The 23,474-nt window shown below is 41.2% G+C and overlaps 1 protein-coding gene across 1 annotated transcript in view; it reads right to left on the bottom strand.

Moving 5' to 3' along the window:
- Positions 1–22,310, bottom strand: part of LOC120851471 (immunoglobulin kappa light chain-like) — a 34,966-nt gene extending 12,656 nt beyond the window's left edge. The window contains exons 1-2 of the mRNA XM_040224250.1: positions 22,229–22,310; positions 21,802–22,105 (exon numbers count right to left, since the gene is read on the bottom strand). Of these exons, the coding sequence (XP_040080184.1) occupies positions 21,802–22,105; positions 22,229–22,280 (356 nt within the window). The 5' untranslated portion in view covers positions 22,281–22,310. The remainder of the gene's footprint in view (positions 1–21,801; positions 22,106–22,228) is intronic.
- Between the last annotated feature and the right edge of the window lie 1,164 nt (positions 22,311–23,474).

Raw genomic sequence — 23,474 nt, 5'->3', positions numbered from 1 at the left:
TCCCTAGACCAAATGCCCATTTATACCCTTGCACCTATTAATACTATGTTCCTTAAACTGTGTATTGCACCATCCTATAACAAAATCTTTTCAAGATCCTAAGAGACTCTTGGACTGAAGACATTAGAACCCAAGCGTGATGAAGAAGCATTCACACAGGAAGATGAAGATGGAAGACCCGTGTGGAATATGGAGTCCATAATATGGACTCCTATCCATAATATGGATAGAGCATCTTAGAATCTTGCCTGGGAAACTCCATGGACAGAGGAGCCTAGCGGGCTACAGTCCATGAGGTTGCAAAGAGTTGGACACAACTGAGAGATTGAGCACATAAATTAATTTATGTTTTTAGGCTTTCTTCAGTTGGTTTGAGAAAGTACAGCTGATATCAAGAAAATTCTACATTTAGGAATTTTTGCTGAGTGGTATTGAGGAATCACAGTTTTAATTTGGTTGCCAAGCCTCTCATAGACCTCACATTTCCTGGAGTGGTGATATGATATTTTTGTCTCCTTCTTTTCATTGTTCATTATTTGTCTTCACAGCTCACTGCATACATACTTTTGATGTCATGCTCTGATGCTTTGCCTAGGCTCCTGGAGCTCTAGGCAGGATGCTCAGGGCTCTATTAAAGGGGTTTCCTGAAGATAGGGCCTGAGTGTCAGACGAGTGAACAGCAGCAAGATAATGCCACAGCCATAACTAACTCCTTATCTTCCTGGCCCTCTGGGTCTCAGGTGAGAGATTTAGGGAAGAAGTATCTTTATAAAATTAAAAGATGATTTTACCATGCAAAATGAGTAAATCATTTTACTTAAATGGTGTAATTAGTTATGATAAGGAGCAAACCCTACATTTTATATATATATGCTTTAATATATGAATGATGCGATGTATAATTGCCATTCCATCATGACTGCAGGTGTCTCTGGGGACATCATGATGACCCAGTCTCGAAGTTCCTTGGCTGTGTCTGCAGGAGAGGAAGATCACCATCAACTGCAGGTCCGGCCAGAATCTTCTATACTTCAACCAGAAAACCTAGTTTGTCTGGTACCAGCAGAAACTGTGGGCTTCCCCAGTGGCACAGTGGTAAAGAATATGCCTGCCATGTAAGAGCTTCAGGAGATGTGGGTTTGATCTCTGGGTCAGGAAGATCTCCTGGAGTCAGATTAACAGACTTTTTTTTTCCATCTTCTTCCTTTACAACCACTAGTACCTTGAGTAACTTAAGCTCTAAGTACTTCTAAGTAGCTCTAAGCACTAATGATTGTTCATCATTAGGTGGGTTATTATGAGATAATTGCTATAGGTGAATAAGCCCTTGCTACAATATTCAACATTTAGTAAATCTCTAAGACTTCATTGATCACTGAGGAAGGCTTTCTTAGCTCTCCTTGCTATTCTTTGGAACTCTATTCAAATGGGTATATCTTTCCTTTTCTCCTTTGTCTTTCACTTCTCTTCTTTTCACAGCTATTTGTAAGGCCTCCTCAGACAAACTCTTTACTTTTTTTTTCTTGGAGATGGTGTTAATCCCTGCCTCCTGTACAATGTCACAAACCTCCATCCATAGTTCTTCAAGCACTCTGTCTATCAGACCTAATTCCTTGAATCTATTTGTCACTTCCACTGTATAATTGTAAGGTATTTGATTTAGGTCATACTTGAATGGTCTCTGGATGCTTTTGAACTGTGGTGTTGGCGAAGACTCGTGAGAATCCCTTGGACTGCAAGGAGATCCAACCAGTCCATCCTAAAGGAGATCAGTCCTGGGTGTTCATTGGAAGGACTGATGCTAAAGTCAAAACTCCAATACTTTGACCACCTCATGTGAAGAGTTGACTCATTGGAAAAGACCCTGATGCTGGGAGGGACTGGGGGCAAGAGGAGAAGGGGACGACAGGATGAGATGGCTGGATGGCATCACCGACTCGACGGACATGAGTTTAAGTGAACTTCGGGATTTGGTGATGGACAGGGAGGACTGGCATGCTGTGATTCATGGGGTCGCAAAGAGTCGGACACGACTGAGCGACTGAACTGACTGAACTGAACTGACTGAATGGTCTAGTGATTTTCCCTACTTTCTTCAATTTAAGTCTGAATTTGGCAATAAGGAGTTCATGATCTGAGCAACAGTCAGCTCCCAGTCTTGTTTTTGCTGACTGTATAGAGCTTCTCCATCTTTGGCTGCAAGAAATATAATTGATCTGATTTCGGTGTTGACCATCTGGTGATGTCCATGTGTAGAGTCTTCTCTTGTGTTGTTGGAAGAGGGTGTTTGCTATGACCAGTGCATTCTCTTGGTAAAACTCTATTACCCTGCTTCATTCTGTACTCTAAGGCCAAATTTGCCTGTTATTCCAGATAATTCTTGACTTCCTACTTTTGCATTCCAGTCCCCTATAATGAAAAGGACATCTTTTGTGGTTGTTAGTTTTAGACGGTCTTGTAGGTCTTCATAGAACCATTCAACTTCAGCTTCTTCAGCATTACTGGTTGAGGCATAGACTTCCATTACTGTGATACTGAATGGTTTGCCTTGGAAACAAACAGAGATCATTCTGTTGTTTTTGAGATTGCATCCAAGTACTGCATTTTGGACTCTTGTTGACTATGATGGCTACTCCATTTCTTCTGAGGGATTCTTGCCCGCAGTAGTAGATGTAATGGTCACCTGAGTTAAATTCACCTATTCCAGTCCATTTTAGTTCGCTGATTCCTAAAATATTGATGTTCACTCTTGCCATCTCCTGTTCGACCACTTCCAACTTGCCTTGATTCATGGACATAACATTCCAGGTTCCTATGCAATATTGCTCTTTACAGAATCGGGCTTTACTTCCATCACCAGTCATATCCACAACTGGGTATTGTTTTTGCTTTGGTTCCATCTCTTCAGTCTTTCTGGAGTTATTTCTCCACTGATCTCCAGTAGCATATTGGGTGCCTACCAACCTGGGGAGTTCATCTTTCTGTGTCCTATCTTTTTGCCTTTTCCTACTGTTCATGGGGTTCTCAAGACAAGAATACTGAAGTGGTTTGCCATTCCCTTCTACAGTGGACCATGTTTTGTCAGAACTCACCACCATGACCTGTCTGTCTTGGGTGGCCCTACATGGCATGGCTCATAGTTTCATTGTGTTCCAAGGCTGTGGTCCATGTGATCAGATTAGTTAGTTTTCTGTGATTGTGGTTTTCAGTCTGTCTGCCCTCTGATAGAGAAGGATAAGAGGCTTATGGAAGCTTCCTGATGGAGAAAAAGAAAGATACACCCATTTGAATGCAGAGTTCCAAAGAATAGCAAGAAGAGATAAGAGAGCCTTTCTCAGTGATCAATGCAAAGAAATAGAGAAAAACAATAGAATAGGAAAGACTAGAGTTCTCGTCAAGAAAATTAGAGATACCAAGGGAACATTTCATGCAAAGATGGGCTCAATAAAGGACAGAAATGGTAGGGACCCAACAGAAGCAGAAGATATTAAGAAGAGGTGGCAAGAATACACAGAAGAACTATACAAAAGAGATCTTCATGACCCAAATAATCATGATGGTATGATCACTCACCTAGAGCCAGACATCCTGGAATGCAAAGCCAAGTGGGCCTTAGGAAGCATCACTATGAACAAAGCTAGTGATGGTGATGTAATTCCAGTTGATTGGAATTTCAAATCCTAAAAGATGGTGCTGTGAAAGTGCTGCATTAAATATGCCGACAAATTTGGAAAACTCAGCAGTGGTCACAAGACTGGAAAAGGTCAGTTTTCATTCCAGTCCCAAAGAAAGGCAATGCCAAAGAATGCTCAAACTATCACACAACTGCACTCATCTCACATGCTAGCAAAGTAATGCTCAAAATTCTCCAAGCCAGGCTTCAGCAGTACATGAACCGTGAACTTCCAGTAGTTCAAGCTGGATTTTTAAAAGGCAAAGGAACCAGAGGTCAATTGCCAACATTCGTTGGATCATCAAAAAAGCAAGAGAGTTCTAGAAAAACTTCTATTTCTGCTTTATTGACTATGCCAAAGCCTTTGACTGCGTGGATCACCACAAACAGTGGAAAATTCTTCAAGATATGGGAATACCAGACCACCTGACCTGCCTCTTGAGAAATCTGTATGCAGGTCCAGAAGCAACAGTTGGAACTAGATATGTAACAACAGACTGGTTCCAAATAGGGAAAGGAGTATGTTAAGGTTGTATATTGCTACCCTGCTTATTTAACGTATATGCAGAGTACATCATGAGAAATGCCAGGCTGGATGAAGCACAAGCTGGAATCAAGATTGCTGGGAGAAATATCAACCTCAGACATGCAGATGACACCATCCTTATGGCAGAAAGCAAAGAAGAATTAAAGAGCCTCTTGATGAAAGTGAAAGAGGAGAGTGAAAAAGTTGGCTTAAAACTCAACATTCAAAAAACAAAGATCATGGCATCTAGATGGGGAAATAGATGGGGAAACAATGGAAACAGTGACAGACTTTATTTGCTTGGATCAGTACAAAATCACTGCAGATGGTGACTGCAACCACGAAATTAAAAGACACTTGCTCCTTGGAAGAAAAGCTATGACAAACCTAGATAGCATATTAAAGAGCAGAGACATTACTTTGCCAACAAAGTTGGTCTAGTCAAAGCTATGGTTTTTCCAGTAGTCATGTTAGATGTGAGAGTTAGACTATAAAGAAAGCTGAGCACCAAAGAATTGATGCTTTTGAACTGTGGTGTTGGAGAAGACTCTTGAGAGTCCCTTGGATTGCAAGGAGATCCAGCTAGTCCATCCTAAAGGAAATCAGTCCTGAATATTCAATGGAAGAACTGATGCTGAAGCTGAAACTCCAATACTTTGGCTACCTGATGTGAAGAGCTGACTCATTGGAAAAGACCCTGATGCTGGGAAAGATTGAACACAGGAGGAGAAGGGGACGACAGAGGATGAGATGGTTGGATGGCATCACCGACTTGATGGACATGAATCTGAGTAAACTCCAGGAGTTGGTGATAAACAGGGAGGCCTGGCTTGCTGCAGTCCTTGGGGTCGCAAAGAGTCAGACACGACTGAGTGACTGAACTGACTGAAGACTTCCTTAAATGGCAATTGGCCATGTAGTTATTATTTGTGTATATTATTGTTAGTAGTAATAGTATTAGTAAAAATATCAGTAGTAGAAATAGTCATATTTACTTGAATTTGTAATAGTAGTAGAAATAGTCATATTCCTTGAATATGGGTTCTTTTTGTTGGTCTAGATATCTGTCTTTAAAAATACTTCTCAGAGTGCTTTTCAGAGAAGAGATTCAAAGACTGTGCCATGATGGAACTCTGCATAATGTTATGTGGCAGCCTGGATGGGAGGGGTGTTTGGGGGAGAATGGATATGTGTATATGTATGGCTGAGTTTCTTCACTGTTCACCTGAAACTATCACAGCACTGTTAATTGGTTATTCCCCAATCCAAAATAAAAACTTAAAAAAATAAGTTACAAGGATATATTGTGCAACACAGGGAAAATAGCCAATATTTTATAATAACTATAAATGAATGTAGAGCTTCCCTGGTGGTTCAGACTGTAAAGAATCTGCCTGCAAAGCAGCAGACTCAGGTTCAATCTCTGTGTCTGGAAGACCCATGGAGAAGGGCGCGGCAACCCACTCCTGTATTCTTGCCTGGAGAATTTCATTGACAGAGGAGCCTGACGGGCTACAGTTGATGGGGTCACAAAGAATCACACACGACTGAGAGACTTTCACATAAATGAATATAACTTAAAAAAATTGTGAATCTATGTTGTACACCAGAAACACATATTACACGCATGTTACACAACTATACCTCAATAAAAGATAATAAACTTTTTACACACTGTGAAAAGACCGTGTTGTGGACAAACTCTTCTGCAGGCTTGAAATGGAAATCTCTTTTTAGAATAAATTAAATAGAAGTTGGAGGGTTTTGTGTTGTCCAGAAAGGAAGCTTTCAAAGGACTGAAGTCCCTTGCAAGGATTATCCTTGCACCCTGCAAACCCTTCCTCAAAGTAAACCCTGCAGCTCTGAACAGACCACACGGCACAGTGCAGCTGCTGTAACCACCAACCCTCAGCATATAACTGGCCTGGGAGGACTGTTTATGTCTGGGGCTGTAACAGTGTGGGAGGAAATACATAAGACTGCTGGCAGTAATACATGGCAGCATCATCAGCCTCTACCTGGCTGATTGTGAAAACAAATTCTGTCCCAGATTGAGTCGCAGTGAACCTCTCTGGGACACCACTAGGACGATTATCAGCATCATAGATGAGAATCATAGGAGCCTGACCAGGTTTCTGCTTATACCAGCTTAAGTAATCACTAATGCTTTGATTGGCTCTGCAAGTGATGGAGATGCTCTCTCCTAGGGGAACAGCGATGTAGGCTGGAGTCTGGTAGAGCACAGCCTCCCCGCTGGCAGCTGAGAAGGAAGCAAAACACAAAGTCACCGTGGTTAACAAATCCCATGCCACTTGCCTCCCAGCAGAGCTTAGCTGCACTGGGGTCTCCAAGAAGGGATTGGGGGTCAGAGATCCACAGAGACCCTGGGCAGGATTTCCCAGTTAGCAGGGAAGAATTCCCATCATCTCCCGGGGGGTATCCCCTGCATTCCCCTTCTCACCTGGGAGCCAGAAGAACAGAAGGCAGGAGAGTTGAGTCAGGACACCCATGTTTCATCCAGGTCCTGCCTGAGGTTCTTTTTTCTTGCCCAGAATCATTTAGCAGCCTATTTATGAGGGTTCTGAAGAGCAGAAACGGACTCTGGAGAAAGCATGCAAATCATGAAGGGTTAAGCAGTTTTGTCCTTGCAGCTGCAGAGCCAGTGCTGCTGTGGGGCTCAGGGCCTCCTGGGTGCTCACATCATGGATCCACATTCACTCCAAGGGGTTTCTCTCTGGTATTTGTAAGATAAAATCCTCTCTGCATTTTGTGGTACTTATCTGTACTGAGGGTCTAAAATCTAATTACAAAAGGAAGGTCTTCTTATAAAAATTTAGAAAGAAAAATAGTTATATAGATCTCTAAGACTTAAACTTTAATTTGAACCTATTGTGTATTATATGAGCTATCAAGCTCTTGAGATGGGTGTGAAATATTGGTTCTAACTTGATAGATCCTTTTTAATCTTTTCTGCATTTCTCTAACACTTGCCTCATGATTTACAATAAGGAGAAAGTACTGCTGTGACTTTTGAGTTTGTTCCAGTAGTTTCTTCAGGCTTTTAATGCAGGGCCTTTGTAACATGTCACGCTTAGAAGCCTATTCCCTAGGGCCATATTTTAAAATGGAGGATTTTATCTGTTCACGGGCCAAGAATTAATTTAGAGCAGCAGTCCACAACCTTTTTGGCACCAGGGACTGATTTCATGGAAGAAAATTTTTCAATGGATGGGGGAGGGGGAATAGTTTGGGGATGACTCAAGTGCAGTAGGGTTTGCGCTCTTATGAGAATCCAGTGCCGTGCTGATCTGTCAGGAGAGGGACCTCAGGCAGTCAGGTGAGCAATGGGGAGCAGCTGTAAACATAGATGAGGCTTTGCTCACTTGCCCATCCCCCCTCGCCTCCTGCTGTGTGGCCCAATTCCTAACAGGCCTCGGACTGGCAGCATTCCATTGCCTGGGGTTTGGGGACCCCATATTTAGAGTGTCATGACCAGATAGTTTAATGATAATAACTAGAATAATGGAATAAAATAGAGTAAAATGGAATAGAATGGAAAACGAATATGTGATATCGTCTTATGGTAAGTCTGTTTTGTGGATTTTTAAAATATGTATTATACCTATGTTGTGTATATGTGTGTGCTGTGCTGTGCTTGGTCGCTCATTCGTGTCTGACTCTTTGCAACCCCACAGACTGTAGCCCGCCAGGCTGCTCTGTCCATGGGATTCTCCAGGCAAGAATACTGGAGTGGGTTGCCATGCCCTCCTCCAGGGGATCTTCCCAACCCAGGGATAGAACCCAGGTCTCCCGCATTGCAGGTGGATTCTTTACCATCTGAGCCACCAGGGAAGCCCATATATATGTGTGACTGTGATCTAAAAACTTCAGGGGCACTGGCTTAAGGATGCCTACTTTACGCAGTGTAGAGGTCTTGCCTCTCTAAGAAAGCATTAGAGACCCTGACAATGTGGAGATGTATGTGCAGATCAGTCTCTGGGAGGTGAATGGGCATTGTGCTTGGTTTTCTCCTAGCTAAGTGATCGAAGGAAACAGCTTTCATCCCCGTTAGTATTGATCTTCCAGTTTTCTCCCCAAACCGTCATGGACTTTACTTACCTCGAGTGATCTGTCATGTTCTATCACCTGGTTAACTGTTTAAGAATTTTAGAGCCAAGTATTAGAAACTGTCTTTCTTCAGTACCTAGTGAATGAAAGTTTACAAAGCATTCAAGTGACTCGGGTCAAAAGAAATTTATCTGGCTAGAAAAATCTCGTTCTTCTAACTAAAGAGCTTATAGTCCCTATTTAAGGCAAAAGACAAGAAAACAGTTTCATGCCTCAGGCAGTGAATGTGGTAACCAGTTGTTATAGACTGGTGACTATCACATTTTGAATAAATATACCAGATTAATCAAAGGATTTCTTAAGAGAAAAATTTCCTTGGAATAGTAGGAGAGAATGAACAAGGAATATTTTCATATTACTATATTATCTTTTTTCTGAATGGTTATAAATTCTCATATCAACTTTTTCTCATCATGTATTTGGCTGGCCATAGTCTTGAATCTACAGTTTTTAAAGGAAATTCTGTGTTATAATGAGAACAAATCTACTCTTTTAATGTCTCAGTGTTCTGTACCTATGACTGACATTTTCCTAGGCTTTCATCAGAGATGATCACTCTATGTGGATGGGCCTAGAGTCTGTCATACAGTGAAGTAAGTCAGAAAGAAAAAGACAAATGTCATATATCAACGCATGTATATGGAATCTGGAAAACCAGTACTGGTGAACCTATTTGCAGGACAGAAATAGAGACACAGATGTAGAGTATGGACATGTGGACACAGAGCCAGGGAAGGGGAGTATGGGATGAATTGAGAGCAGCATTGACATATATACACTACCATGTGTAAAATAGCTAGTGGGGAGCTGCTGTATAGCACAGGGAGCCCAGCTCAATGTTCTGTGATGACCTAGAGGGGTGGGATATCGGATGGAGGGGAGGGTGGTCCACGAGGGAGGGTATATATGTATTTATATAGCTGATTCATTGGAAAATACCCTGATGCTTGGAAAGGTTGAAGGCAGGAGGAGAAAGGGATGACAGAGGATGAGATGGTTGGATGACATCACTGACTCTACGGACATGAATTTGAGCAAGCTCCACGAATTGGTGATGGACAGGGGAGACCAGTGTGCTGCAGTCTATGGGATCTCAAAGAGTCAGACACGACTGAGCAACTGAACTTATAACTGACTCACTTCATTGTACAACAGAAACGAACACAACATTGTAAAGCAATTGTACTCCAATTTTAAAAGAAGTGAAAAAAAAAAAAAAGGTCATTGTAGAAAATGGTGCTGGATCAGAACTCCTCAGGGGTGTTAATTTTAAACTTTCTGCCTCTGGAGCTATGAGAGAATACATTTCTGTTGTTTTAGGTCTCTAAGTTTGTGATACTTGGTTATGGCAGGCCTCGGAAACTAATCACTCACTACCTAATATGGAAACTTCTATAGTGAAAAAATAAGAGTGGAAATAAGGCCGTATTTTCTTCTGTTGTAAATCAATTCTCTCTTTTTTTAAAATTAATTTTTGGTTGTGTTGGGTCTTCGTTGCTGCATATGGGCCTTCTCTAGTTGCCATGGATGGGGCATGCTCTTCGTTACAGTGTGTGAGTTTCTCATTGTGGTAGCTTCTCTTGTTGAGGAGCACAGGATCTAGGCACGAAAGCTTTAGGAGTTGTGGCTCATGGGCTTAGCTGTCCTGGGGCCTGTGGACTCTTCCGGGACCAGGGATCACACCCATGCCCATGTCCCTTGTTTTGGCAGGCATATTTTTATCCACTGCACCACCAGAGAAGTCCCAAATCAACTCTTTAAAAGGCTACTTTTACAAAGTATTCTTTAGCTTGAATTTCAGATAGTATTGCTATTTTCCGTGAAATTAACATTAAGTTTTTAATTCTGATTGGTGTTTTATTTTACCATCTGTTGCCTTGAAATACACAGAAAAAGTAAATGCTTATAAAAATTATTTCTTTGTCAGAAAAAGCTTTCAAATTTTCTTATAGAGCCTGTACACAGAGAACATAACATCCCTAACTCTAAAAAAGAACCTCTGCCTCCTGCATGTTATCAGATAGTGTTGTTGGTGGAATCATTTGGGCGTGTTATCGTGCAGTTAGAATTTGTGGGGTGGAGAGTGTGATATGGTTGAATGTTTTGTAGTCATTGTTGCTGTTCAGTTGCTCAGTCATGTCTGACTCTGCAACCCCACAGACTGAAGCATGCCAGGCTTCCCTGTCCTCCACTGTCTCCCGGAGTTTACTCAAACTCATGTCGGTGATGCTATCTAACATCTCATCCTCTGCCGCCCTCTTCTCCTTTTGCCTTCAATCTTTCCTAGTATCAGGGTCTTTTCCAATGAGTCAGTGCTTCACATCAGGTGGCCAAAATATTGGCGCTTCAGCTTCAGTCCTTCCAATGAATATTCAGGATTGATTTCCCTTAGGATTGACTGGTTTGATTTTCTTGCTGTCCAAGGGACTCTCAAGAGTCTTTTCCAGCACCACATATTTTGTAGACTTTGATTTATAGACTTTGTCAGCCCAAATAGCACAAATCCATGTTGCTTTGGCCAAGATTAAAGACAGACATAGGATTGTGTCATGACAGGTCCAAATGGAGGTTCTTTTTGATGAAAAGTGAGAGTTTCTCCTTGGGTGATAATTGAGATAAGCCATCCATTAGAGGGAGCTCCTCACCTGCAGGTCACTGGACTGGATTCCTGAGCCCTGAGACCTATGAATGAAGTGGGTTATCTTTCCTAAGTAACTGTACCTGTTTTGGCTATAGGAAAAATTCATTGATAAATATTCTAGTTTAAGGGGAGCTCAGGGAAGGTCTTGTAAATGTCTTTATTATCTGAGTTGGTGGGGAAAAAAGTATGTTAGTTGCTCAGTCATGTCTGACTCCTTATGACCCTGCCAGGCTCCTATGTCCATGGGATTTCCCAGGCAAGAATAGTGGAGTGGGTTGCCATTCTCTTCTCTGGGGATCTTCCCAACCCAGGGATCAAACCCATGTCTTTTATATCTCCTTCATTGGCAGGTAGATTCTTTACCACTAATGCCACATGGGAAGCCACTCTGTTTATGGAAATATTATCTTTACATGCCTGATTTTTCTGTTTTCTCAAGGCCATATTCTCTCCTTCTGTTATTTATTTCAAGTTAAGCAACATTTTGTGATTTTGGTTACTATCCCAATACATTCCATTTCGAAAAAGAGTGTAAGATTTGTGATGTACTGAGGGGTCTCTGCAAGTCATCTACAGCATCCCCCTCTTTCTGTGTCACAGTCTTCACCAGAGGATAGGTCCTTTTTCTTTCTAGAATGTTCCTCAGACTCATAGACCTAAACATCACATACCTCTTCCCAAAGGATAAAACATATGCCTCTAACTCTTGGACAAAATAAACATGGAGGGCAGTGGTGCCCCCAGAACTCACCCCTCATCTTCCTTCTCATCCCCACTCTGTCCTCACCTGGGACCCAGAGCAGGAGGAGCCCCAGGAGCTGAGGAGAATTTCCTTTTGAGAGTTTATCTGATGAGTCATGATAAGTCAAAGCAAGACTAGAGCTGATCTTTTATCTCAGACTTAAAGTTCTCACCTGAAGTGTTTTATCTGAGTCTTTTCTTAGGGACCAAAATGCAAATACCCTGGTGGGTGCAGTCACTTGGAGAGTGCCAATGGGAGGATAAGGGCTCTCGCGAGAGGGCAGAGAAATATAAAAATGTCTGTGTTTGAGGGAAAACCAACAGAGAATACAATCAATGCTTCCCAATGGGAGAGAGATGTAATTAAATGTTTCCTTCATTTCGTCAGCCAGTTTTCTAGTTCTTTAGTACTTTCCAGTTACATTTACACTTCTCTTTAATCAGCTTGCTGCTGCTGCTGCCAAGTCGCTTCAGTTGTGCCTGACTCTGTGCGACCCCACAGACGGCAGCCCACCAGGCTCTGCTGTCCCTGGGATTCTCCAGGCAAGAATACTGGAGTGGGTTGCCATTTCCTTCTCCAGTGCATGAAAGTGAAAAGGGAAAGCGAACTTGCTCAGTCATGTCCTGACTCCTAGGGACCCCATGGACTACAGCCTACCAGGCTCCTCTGTCCATGGGATTTTCCAGGCAAGAGTACTGGAGTGGGCTGCCATTGTCTTCTCCTTAATAAGCTTAAGTTTCATAAATATTCAGTGATGCTTATTTTCTTTTCATATTTTTTTATTTAAAACACGAAATAAATGTACTTTTTTTGTACTCAGTTTGTACTTTTTTAAAAACTGAGATTAAAACAAATACAGGGTAAATGGCAGAAATCTTATTTGTGCAACTGAATCAAGTTTATGTAAGTTCACTGACCAGATCTTTTCCAAACACCTCTCTCCAGGAGCTTTTGGGTCAATAATGACTCCTCCTAATGCAACAAGGTAGTGGTTATTGTCACATCTACCACAATAGTTTGATTTTTCCTGGACTTGAACATTATGTAAATTGAAGCAAGCATTTTTTGTTTCTATCTTCTTTACTTTTGTTATTCCTTCCTGTGGATTTGAGTCAGTTGATCTGAAGGGTTTTCTTTTGTAGTTTTTATAGGCATACCTGCTAGCAATGACTTCTCTTCACTTTTGTTTATTAGGGGATATTTGTACATTTCTTTGTTTTCAAAAGATAGTTTCATTATAAAATTCTTGTTGCCTTTTTTTTTTTCCGTTTTGACGCTTTAAATCCGTCACTGTTTTGTAATATCCACTGGTCATGATAAAAATTTAGTCAATGAGAGTAGTCCCTCCTTATCCAAAGTTTCACCTTCAGCAGTTTCAGTCACCAGCAGTCAATTGCATTTTGAAATTACTGCTCTCCCCAGGGATCTGGTGGAAGTATGGTCAGGTCATGTGGAAATCTGTTGTAAACAATACGAAGAAAATCTTTTCTGGAGAAGTAAACGAGAGTTGATTTAACATTATAGAATTACTATTTTACAAATCATAGAGTACTTGATTGTCAGATTCAAAGAAGGAGCACTCATTCATTTTCAGGCTAAAAAGTGTGAGAACTTGTGGACTAGAGAATGAATGGAGAATCACATTGATTGATTTGCATATATTGAAGAATCTTTACATCCCTGAGATAAATCCCACTGGATTGTGGTGTATGATCCTTTTAATGTGTTGTGGGATATAGTTTACTCAAATTTCTTTGAGGATTTTCCACTCTATGTTCATCAGTGGTATTGGCTTGTAATTTTCTTGTTTGTGAAATCTTTGCTGCTTTTGGTATCAGGAAGATGCTGCCTCTTAGAATGAGTTTTTACTCTCTGCCATTTTTGAAAGAATTTGAGAAGGATAAGTGCTATTTCTTCTCTAAATGTTTGATAGAATTAATCTGTGAAGCCATCTGGACCTGGACTTTGGTTCATTGGAAGATTTTTAACACAGTTTCAATTTCATTGCTTGTGACTGGTCTGTTCATATTTTCTATCTCTTCCTAGAATGGATGGAGAGAGTGCTGGGGAAGAGGAGAAAGGGCTGTGTAATAAAGGCACCTTTGCAAAACCCTAAAAGACACAGGCTTCTTTGCCTTTTGTGGAACCAGAGAGCAGAGTGAGGACCAGAGGCACTGCTCCCAGCCTTTAGACTGTATGCATTCAATATGGTTTAAAGAAGCAATTTAAATCTCCCCATAAATAGTGACATAAAACCACGATATACTTGGTTTAGAGAATACAGAAAAGTGTCCATTCCTTCTGTAAGCATCTAGTGGACACCATGTCCTGTGAGATTACTAGATGGAGTGAAGCTTAGATCCAATCAGAACTGAGACCTTAAGGACCAACTTTCCTGTGCAGCCATCACCCTGTCCTCACAATACCTTCCAGGGAAGCTGAGGGATGCAGTGAGACAGAAACCAAAAATTGACACATAGATTAAACTAGCAGAGAACAACAAAAGTGTGGTATCAGCAGAGACTAACTGAATAGCTGAGGACCCCAACCTTGACTACACCACAGTAACTCCATTGCCAAGTAGAAATCCTTCACTTTCTCTTCTTTTGTCTCTCTCAAAAAACTGCTTTATTGATGTTATTCCAAATTGTAAGACAATCTCTGTATATTCAGGAATTAGAGCTTTATTTGCAGCCACAGTGATTAACACACTGAACCTTGAAGTCAAACCATCTCAGTTGGATTGGAGCTCCATAACTTACTTGGTTGTATAATATCAATCAAATTTTGGAACTTTTTACCTCAGTTTCCATACTTGTGAAATTGTGAAATTAGTTCAGTTCTGTTCAGTCGCTCAGTCATGTCCGACTCTTTGCGACCCCATGAATTGTAGCATGACAGGCCTCCCTGTCCATCACCAACTCCCAGAGTTCACTCAAACTCATGTCCATTGAGTTGGTGATGCCATCCAGCCATCTCATCCTCTGTCGTCCCCTTCTCTTCCTGCCCCCAATCCCTCCCAGCATCAGGGTCTTTTCCAATGAGTCAACACTTGGCATGAGGTGGCCAAAGTACTGGAGTTTCAGCTTTAGCATCATTCCTTCCAATGAACACCCAGGGCTGATCTCCTTCAGAATGGACTGGTTGGATCTCCTTGCAGTCCAAGGGACTCTCAAGAGTCTTCTCCAACACCACAGTTCAAAATCATCAATTCTTCAGCACTCAGCCTTCTTCACAGTCCAACTCTCACATCCGTACATGACCACTGGAAAAACCATAGCCTTGACTAGATGGACATTTTTTGGCAGTAGTAGATACTTTACAGAATATTTTTATATATTCTAAGTATATTTCATCCACAGCCAGGGTTCAGCATCATCTTTTATCCAACAAGTTCACAAGTCTCTTAATCTTAATTTATCAATCAGTTATAAAGCCCATAGGTCTATAGTCATGACCCTTCAGACTCTTTCAGTATGTTTTATCCCACTGCCCATTATATTTGCCCTGTGAAAGACTAGAATGTCACATTGCTGTTTTTTTTTTCTTATATAATTCTTATTCAGTTTTTAAAATCTTTTCACTTTGTCTCCAAAACTTAGCCCATGACATAGAATAAAGAAAACTACTATTATCAGCTTGGGGCCTACTCTAGGGTATTTTTTCACGTGTTTTGGATCTCATTTTCAATAAGTCACACTAAGAAGCATATGCTTGAGAATGGCATTTTGTAAAGTGGAGTGTTTTATTCAATTACGGATCAAAAAATTAATTTAGTGGGCAGTAAGCAATTTTTTAATGATATAAACTAGAATAATAGAATAAAATAAAATGAGCTAAAATAAAAAGAAGATCCCTGTGCATGTTGTGTATACTAATGAGAGTTACTGCTTCATGGATTTATTTTTCATTTATGTTAGACATATATGGTCTATATGTGTGTATGGGTGACTCAAATATTTTAGCATTGCTGGCTTAAGGAATCCCTGTGCTACACTGGATTTTTCCAGTTTTCTTATTATGACTAAGAGGTTCAGTATTATTCCTGTTAGTTTGAGGAAAAAAGCAGAGGAAACTTATTAAGATCAAGCAGTTGAAGCAGGAGGTTGTTGCTGCTGTTGTAATTATGGAATAAAATAGGAGAAAAAATAGCTGAAAGATTTACAAATTGTTCTCTTCCTCATACTCATAGTTTCTTTACAGATGTACAGAGGATGGTCCAGTAATCTCTGACTCCTTCGGAGTTCATTCTATTCTAAATGTCTTTCTTGGCATGGTATTGCTTTGAGTGACAGGCTAGATGGACCTGGGAGGTAGACTAGAGTATTGGGAAGAAATGTTGAAACCTCAGGTACTGGTTAGAGGGATAGGGGACTAGTGGGTTTATAGGTTTAATTAGGTGCCATTTATTTCTATGACAGAGGAGATACAATAAATCAGACTCAATCCTGGTAGAGTTATTGGATTATTTTGTATTTAAGAATTATTACTGTTATTTTTTGGCTGCATCTTGTGGCTTGCAGGATCTTAGTTCCCCGGCCAGGGATTGAACCTGCACCCTCAGCAGTAAAAGCACAGAGTCCTAATCCCTGCACCCCCGGGGAATTTCCTTAAGAATTATGAATACTTGTTAAATAGGTTTTTTTTTTTAAATTCAAAGTTATTTCACATTAAAAAGTAATCTACCCCCACTGAGTTTTGGAGGATACCATTGTCCTGGCTTTGAAGTAGAGATTTACATTACTTATGTGAGTTATATCTGTGAGGAGCAGGAAAATTCTGTATTGTTTGGGAAGAGTGCTTGAGTAGTGATCACATTTTTTGAAGGAGAATGTTATGTCATAGCACTTTCCACACTGTTAAATTTAAACAGGGTAAATAGTCTCATACCTAAAAGAATAAACAGTCGTATAGTCACACTGTTGAAATGGAGTCATACCCTAGGATCCTTGGGCTCCCCTCGTGTCCTCTGCCTGCCTTTTGTCTGTGGAAAACTTTAGTCAAAGAAAACATTTAATCAGAGAAGTGAGAACATATGAAAACAAAGGAAAACAATCAAAGGAGACCAAATAACAATGTAGTCGTTAAGCATAGTCAAGGACCTTTAGCTCTTTCTCAAGAGCCATAGGTAATATTCTCAGCCATATCTTGTGAGCTGTCATATAGATACTAGAACACCAGGTGGAGAAGGTAACTACATGATGATCAGACTGTGCCCAGGACATGAGCTGCCACAATTCAGAGAACTGGCCTCAAAGAAATGGGAACAAATGGAGCCTGGAACTGAAGATCGACTGTACCTGAAACAACCAAGCTGGTCAGACCATCAGTGACCAATGTGAAGCTGACTGTCAGAGCTGACCGTGCGGCTTCTGCATGTAGCCCCTTCCTTCTGTCTACAAAAGCTCTCGCCCCACTGGTTGCCAGTGGTGGGGGGGGAGCCGGCCTTTGGACAGATGTCTGCCACCCTCCCCCAACCAGTTGCCAACACCTGAAATAAAGCAAACTTTCCTTTCCACCAACCTGACTGTTTATTGGTTTTTGAGCGGCAAGCAGCCGGACCCACCACAGCTTTTGGCAACACTATCACCAAGAAGGAATCAAAGGATATGGCCTTCTTACTATTTGCAGGTGAATTAAAAAAAAACGCTATGGAGCTCTGGATTCCTTTTTTTTTTTTTGCAACTTTCCTGATTTGTCATTTACTCTCATGTACTGAATGTTGAAATCAGAATAAAATGAGTTTTAATCATATTCCATGAAATTTTACCCTGCTTTTCTGAACTCCATCACAGTAACTCCAAGAATAGTTGTGGGGGCGTAGAAAGCAACAGGTGCAATCTGAACTCAAGGGTCAGCAGATAGCATAAGAGGATTATTCCTGACCTGTAGCACTATGTGAGGGTGGTCCAAGACCCGTGACTCTGTAGTGTCTCTAACCTGCAGGCCTCTAACTGTGGGCAAGGTACTTGCCCTAAACCAATCTATTGAACCAGAAAAAAGCCCCAAATTAGAGATGGATGCACTCCTGATGAAGATCATAGGAACCTACACTGGGTTCTAATACTAGGCTAAGTACCTATTGAGAATTAACTGTCCTGGCTGGTTATGGTGACTCTTTCTGAAGTCTAGCGCCTGGGTCAGCACCCTGAATTTTTCCTTGTCCATAGAGTGGAATATTCAATATTGTTAAGAGTTTATTTCTGCAAATTTGACATGTAGAGTTGATGTAATCCAACTAAAATCCACAAAGGATTTTTTGAAGTTGAAAAGATGATCCTAGAATTTAGGTGGAAATTCAAAGAACCAGGAAAACCTTAAAGAATAAAAATAAAGTCAGTAGACTTATAATATCATTCTTCTAGATTATTATAAAACTACAATGATCAACAGTGTGTGTACCCTAGGTACATAGATAGACAAATAGACAAATGAGATAGAACAGAATCAAGAAGAAGAGCTGGGACTTCCCAGGTGGTCCAGTGGTTAAGACTTTGCCCTCCAATGCTGGGGGTGTGGGTTTGATCCCTTATTAGGGAGCTAAGATCCCACGTGCCTCCTGGCCAAAAAATTAAAACAAACACAAGCAATATTATATAAAATTCAATAAAGAGTTTAAAAACCTTAAAAATACAAAGAAAAAAAGAGCCACATGCACAATCACTTGATTTCTAACAGAGGCACTGAAGTGGGGTATAGTTTCCTAGTTTTTTGCTTGTTTATTTTTGTTTCACAATAAATGGTGAGGAGCTATTAGATATGGAAATGTAAATAAAATTCTGATTCATTTAACACTGGGCAAAAATATAAATTAGAGTTATAGTTTTCATGTGAGAGGTAAAATACTGAGGCTTCTAGAAGAAAGTTTAGGAAAATATCTTTGGGCCCTAAAAGTAGCCAAAATTTATTGAACAGGACACACATGTAAACTCATGAAGCAAACACAAGAGAACAATAGAGATTAACTAGTGAAAGTGTTAGCCGCTCAGTTGTGTCCACCGTTTGTGACTCCATGGACTGCACTCTGTCCATGGGATTCTCCAGGCAAGAATATTGGAGTGGGTAGCCATTCCCATTTCTAGGGGATCTTCCTGACCCAGGATTGAACACGGGTCTCCCACAGTGTAGGCAGATTCTTCAAATATATATTTTCTGTGTTATATATGATTCATCCTACATAAATAGCATAATGATGTCTATGTAGACATATAAAGGGATCCCCAGGTGGCTCAGATGGTAAAGAATCTGTCTGCAATGCAGGAGACTCACTTTTGATCCCTGGGTCAGGATGATCCCCTGGAGAACAGAATGGCTACCCACTCTAGTGTTCTTGCCTGGAGAATCGCTTGAACAGAGGAGCTTGGTGGGCTACAGTCCACGGGGTTGTAGAGTCAGACATGGCTGAGTGACTAAGCAAGCATGCAGACATATAAAGAGTCTCTGAGCATGACTGGTCATCAGGGAAATATAAATTTTCAATACAATACCACTTCATCTTTATCAATACAGATGTTATAAAAAGTCTGTCAATATTGGAAAGGACTGCAGCAACTGGAACTTGTATACATAGCTGGAGGATTTTTTAATACACTCATCATTTTGGAAAACTATTTTGCAGGGTTTACCAAACCCATCCTAATCCTATGACTTGGCACTTCCACACTTAGGAATATACCCAAGGAAAATGAGTGTATAATTCCACAAAAGACATTGCAAGAATATTCCAGGGACTTCCCTGGTGATCCAGTGGTTAAGAATTCACTTTCCAGTGCAGGGGATGCAGGTTCGATCCCTGGTCAGGGAGCTAAGATCCCAGAGGCCACAGAGCAATGAAGTCCTTGTTCTGCAACTAGAGGAAAACCCATTTGCTGAAACAAAAGATCCTGCCTTCCACAGCCAAATAAATAAGTAAATAAGTATTAAGAAAAGAATATTCCAAAAAACAACTTGATTCATACAACCTAAAAACAACTCTTTAATTAAAGAATGAATAAATTAATTTTGATATATTCATATATAAGAGAATTATTCTGCAGTGAAAAGGAACACATGATTGCCATGCCACCAACATAGATGAAGTTTAAAATGTACTGGTCGAATAATTAACAGGAAGGTAAGGGGATTCCTCTTATGCCCCTGCCCCACAAAGTACAGCCTCCCCCATTAACAACATCACTCACCAGAGTGACACCTCTGTTACATTTGCTGGCCCTATGTTGACACATTAAGATCATTGGAAGTCCATAGTTTAGCTTAGGGATCACTGTTGGTGTTGTACACTCTGTGGGTTTGGACAAATGTTCAATGAAATGCATACATCATTTAAATATTACACAGAGTACTTTCATAACCCTGGAAACTCTCTGTGCTCTGTCTATTTATCTTTCTCCTCTACTCTACCCAATCTCTGGCAACCACTGACCTTTTAATTATCTTTATAATCCTGCCCTTAAGAATGTCATATAGTGGGAATCATGTAATATGTAGCCATTCTAGACAGACGTCTTTCACTTAGTAATGTGCATTTAAGTTTGCTCCGTGTTTTTCGAGGCTTGATAGCTATTTCTTTTTCAGAGCTGAGTAATATTCCATGAGCTTCCCTGGTGGCTCAGTGGTAAAGAACCTACCTGCCAATACAGGAGACACGGGTTCTATCCCTGGGTTGGGAAGATCCCTTGGAGAAGGAAATGGCAACTCATCCCAGTATTCTTGCCTGGGAAATCCTATGGACAGAAGGAGCCTGGTGGGCTACAATCCATGGGGTCACAAAAGAGTCAGACATGACTTAGTGACTAAACAGCAACGATGTTCCATAGTCGGAATGTGCAACACTTTATTCACCCATTCACTTATTGAAGAACATCTTGATTACTTCCAAATGTGAGCAACTATGAATAAAGCTGCTAGTAACTCCATGTGTAGGTGAATATAAGTTTTAAACTAATTTTGGTAAATACCAAGAAGGGTTATTGCTGGATCAAAAGTGAGGGTATGTATGGATGTCTACCTAGGTAAACACTCTCCAGGTGTTCTCAGGCTACAGCTGAGGGGGTTAGAGTAGGTTCATCGGTTCTTCAGGTCCACAGCTTATGCTGGGTAATAAGTCCGCTTATTATTAGGTGGTTCTCTGCGGGATTAGTATCCTGGGTCCCTTGATGGGCGATGTTGAATCTTACAATTCCCACACCAGGGGGCGCAATTCCCACACCTGAAGCACCAGAGAATCACTTATTTCTTCCACTGCTTCACCTAGTATCACACTCCCCAGACTTTGAAAGGTCATATTTAAGATTCACGCTCCATGTATTTTTCCTTTTTATTTTTTATTGGAGGATAATTACAATATTGTGTTGGTTTCTGCCATACATCAACATGAATCAGCCATAAGTATATGTATGGACCCTCCCTTTTGAATTTCCCTCCCACCTCCCAGCCCATCCTACCCCTAAAGGTTGTCACAGAGCACTGGATTAGAACTCCCTGCATCACACAGCAAATTCCCACTGCCTACCTATTTTACATATGGTTGAGAGTAGCATTGGAACAAACATTTCCATGTATTTTTAAAAATCCCTGCCTGGAATATGGAGTCCCTGGTGGCTCAGAGGTTAAAGTGTCTGCCTGGAATGTGGGAGACCCAGGTTCAATCCCTGGGTTGGGAAGATCCCCTGGAGAAGGAAAATGGCAACCCACTCCAGTACTCTTGCCTGGAGAATCCCATGGAGGGAGGAGCCCGGTAGGCTGCAGTCCATGGGGTCGAAAGAGTTGGACACGACTGAGCAATGTAGACTGGCTTTTCTTTTGCTGAGTGAACTCTGACTGGTGTCATAAACCAGACTCTGCAGGTATAATCATCTGTCCCTTATTAAATCAGGTGGGGAAGAGTCATGTCTATGCTGCTGACACTGAGGAAGAGCAAGGAGTCAGTGTGCTGAGGAGGCTCCCTGCCCCTTCTACCAGACCTTCCAGTGGCATTCAAAACATGGGTGCATCTCTGAAATGCTCTCAGCAGATAGAGGCACCCAGAGCAGCTGGGGCAGCCCAGCCTCACACATCTGCCCCCCTGGGTGGCTTATGTTTGGGTGTGTAACACTGTGGGAGGTGTACTATAATCCTGTAGACAGTAATAAGTTGCAGTATCGTCAGCCTCCAGGCTGCTGATGGTGAGGGTGTAATCTGTCCCAGATCCACTGCCACTGAACCGGGATGGGACTCTGGTGTGCAATCTGGTTGCATAATAGATCAGGAGCTTAGGAGCTTGCCCTGGTTTCTGTTGATACCAGTTTAAGTAGTTGCTAATGCTCTGACTGGCCCAGCAAGTGATGGAGACTCTCTCTCCTAGAGATGCAGACAGGGAGGAGGGAGACTGGGTCACCTGGATGTCACACCTGGCACCTGAGATTGGAAACATAAAAACACATCTCCATGTTATTACTAATGATACAAGAGGACTATCCTGTAGGATCAGGCAGTACTCATCACACAGGTAGAGTAAATTCTAGAGCTCTCCATCCTTACCTGGGAGGAGCCAGAGCAGCAGGAGACCGAGGAGCTGAGTGGGGGCCCTCATGTTCACTCTGTGTCCTGACTGGGACTGATTTCTGCACAAGATGTGATCAGAGCATTAATAAGTCTCCAGGGCAGGGGGTTGATCTCCAGTAACATGCAAATTAGCAGAGAGTTGGGCATAGCTGCAGGGCTGGCCAATCTCCCTAACACAGCACAGGTGCAATGTCTGCCCGACGCCCAAGTCTGACGAGAGCAGCTCAAATTTGCCTATGGACAGTGTGTTTCTCTCTGGAGGTCAAGGCATTGAATCTGTTTAGTGTTCTTTCAGTACAGTGCTCTTTTGCTATTTTCAATGTTCATACAATGCTTTTCTTGCTACTTTTTCATCTAAGATCTCTGTGTTTGATACCTTGTGATATCATTGGGCCCAGAGCATCTTCTTCTTTGATCTGATTCCCTGATGCGTTTGAGGTGATAAATTGTCAATACACAGAGAGAACCCAGGATAACTATAGAGTTTCCCTTCCATATTTAACAATGTACTGATGGATACAGACATGTGAGTAATTTACTGATATTATAGAAAAATTCCTCTGAAGTTATATTAAGGGAGAAACCTAAAGAGCCAAGATTAGTTGTTTACACTAGACAGAGCAGTAAAGCTCAAAATTCATTAGGCATCAGATGGCACACTCTGAAAGGCTTTCTTTTAGTAGTGGGGCAAAATTGCCCCTATACTAAATGCCATTTTGGTCTTTCCTAATAAAGCTTAAAAGCAAGACTTTAATAGAGTCCAGCAATTTCAACTGACAAGATTAGGTACCATAGAAGAAAATATTAATGACTTTAGCAATAGAAAATATCCAAATTGAGCACCATGGGAAAAAGATATTGAAGAAATACAATAAAATGAGCTGAGCATGAAATGAGCTATGACAACTTGAAGTCATCTATTGTGTATACAGTTGAAGTCTTGAAGAGGAAGAGGTAGTGAGAAGAAGCACAAAAAATATTTGAATGCATCACTAGAGTTTTCCAGATTTTAAGAAATTATTCCCAGGGCTTTAAAAATTAAAAAGCCAAAGTCAGCTCAAAACCATGAATTCAGTGGTTAAATAGAGAAGCCCAAGAATAATCACACACCTTTTCCATAACTCCCACTGTGGTCCTGCCTGTAGTTGCAAAGAAGTTTCTAACATGCGGGTGGTCGGGGGAATATCAGGAAATTATCTTCAAAATGAAAACACCAGCCTCA

This window comes from Oryx dammah, unplaced genomic scaffold (genome assembly GCF_014754425.2).
Source record: "Oryx dammah isolate SB20612 unplaced genomic scaffold, SCBI_Odam_1.1 HiC_scaffold_25, whole genome shotgun sequence".
Taxonomy (NCBI): Eukaryota; Metazoa; Chordata; class Mammalia; order Artiodactyla; family Bovidae; genus Oryx; species Oryx dammah.
Note: the sequence above shows the minus strand (reverse complement) of the source record. Positions and strands in the feature narration are given on the sequence as shown.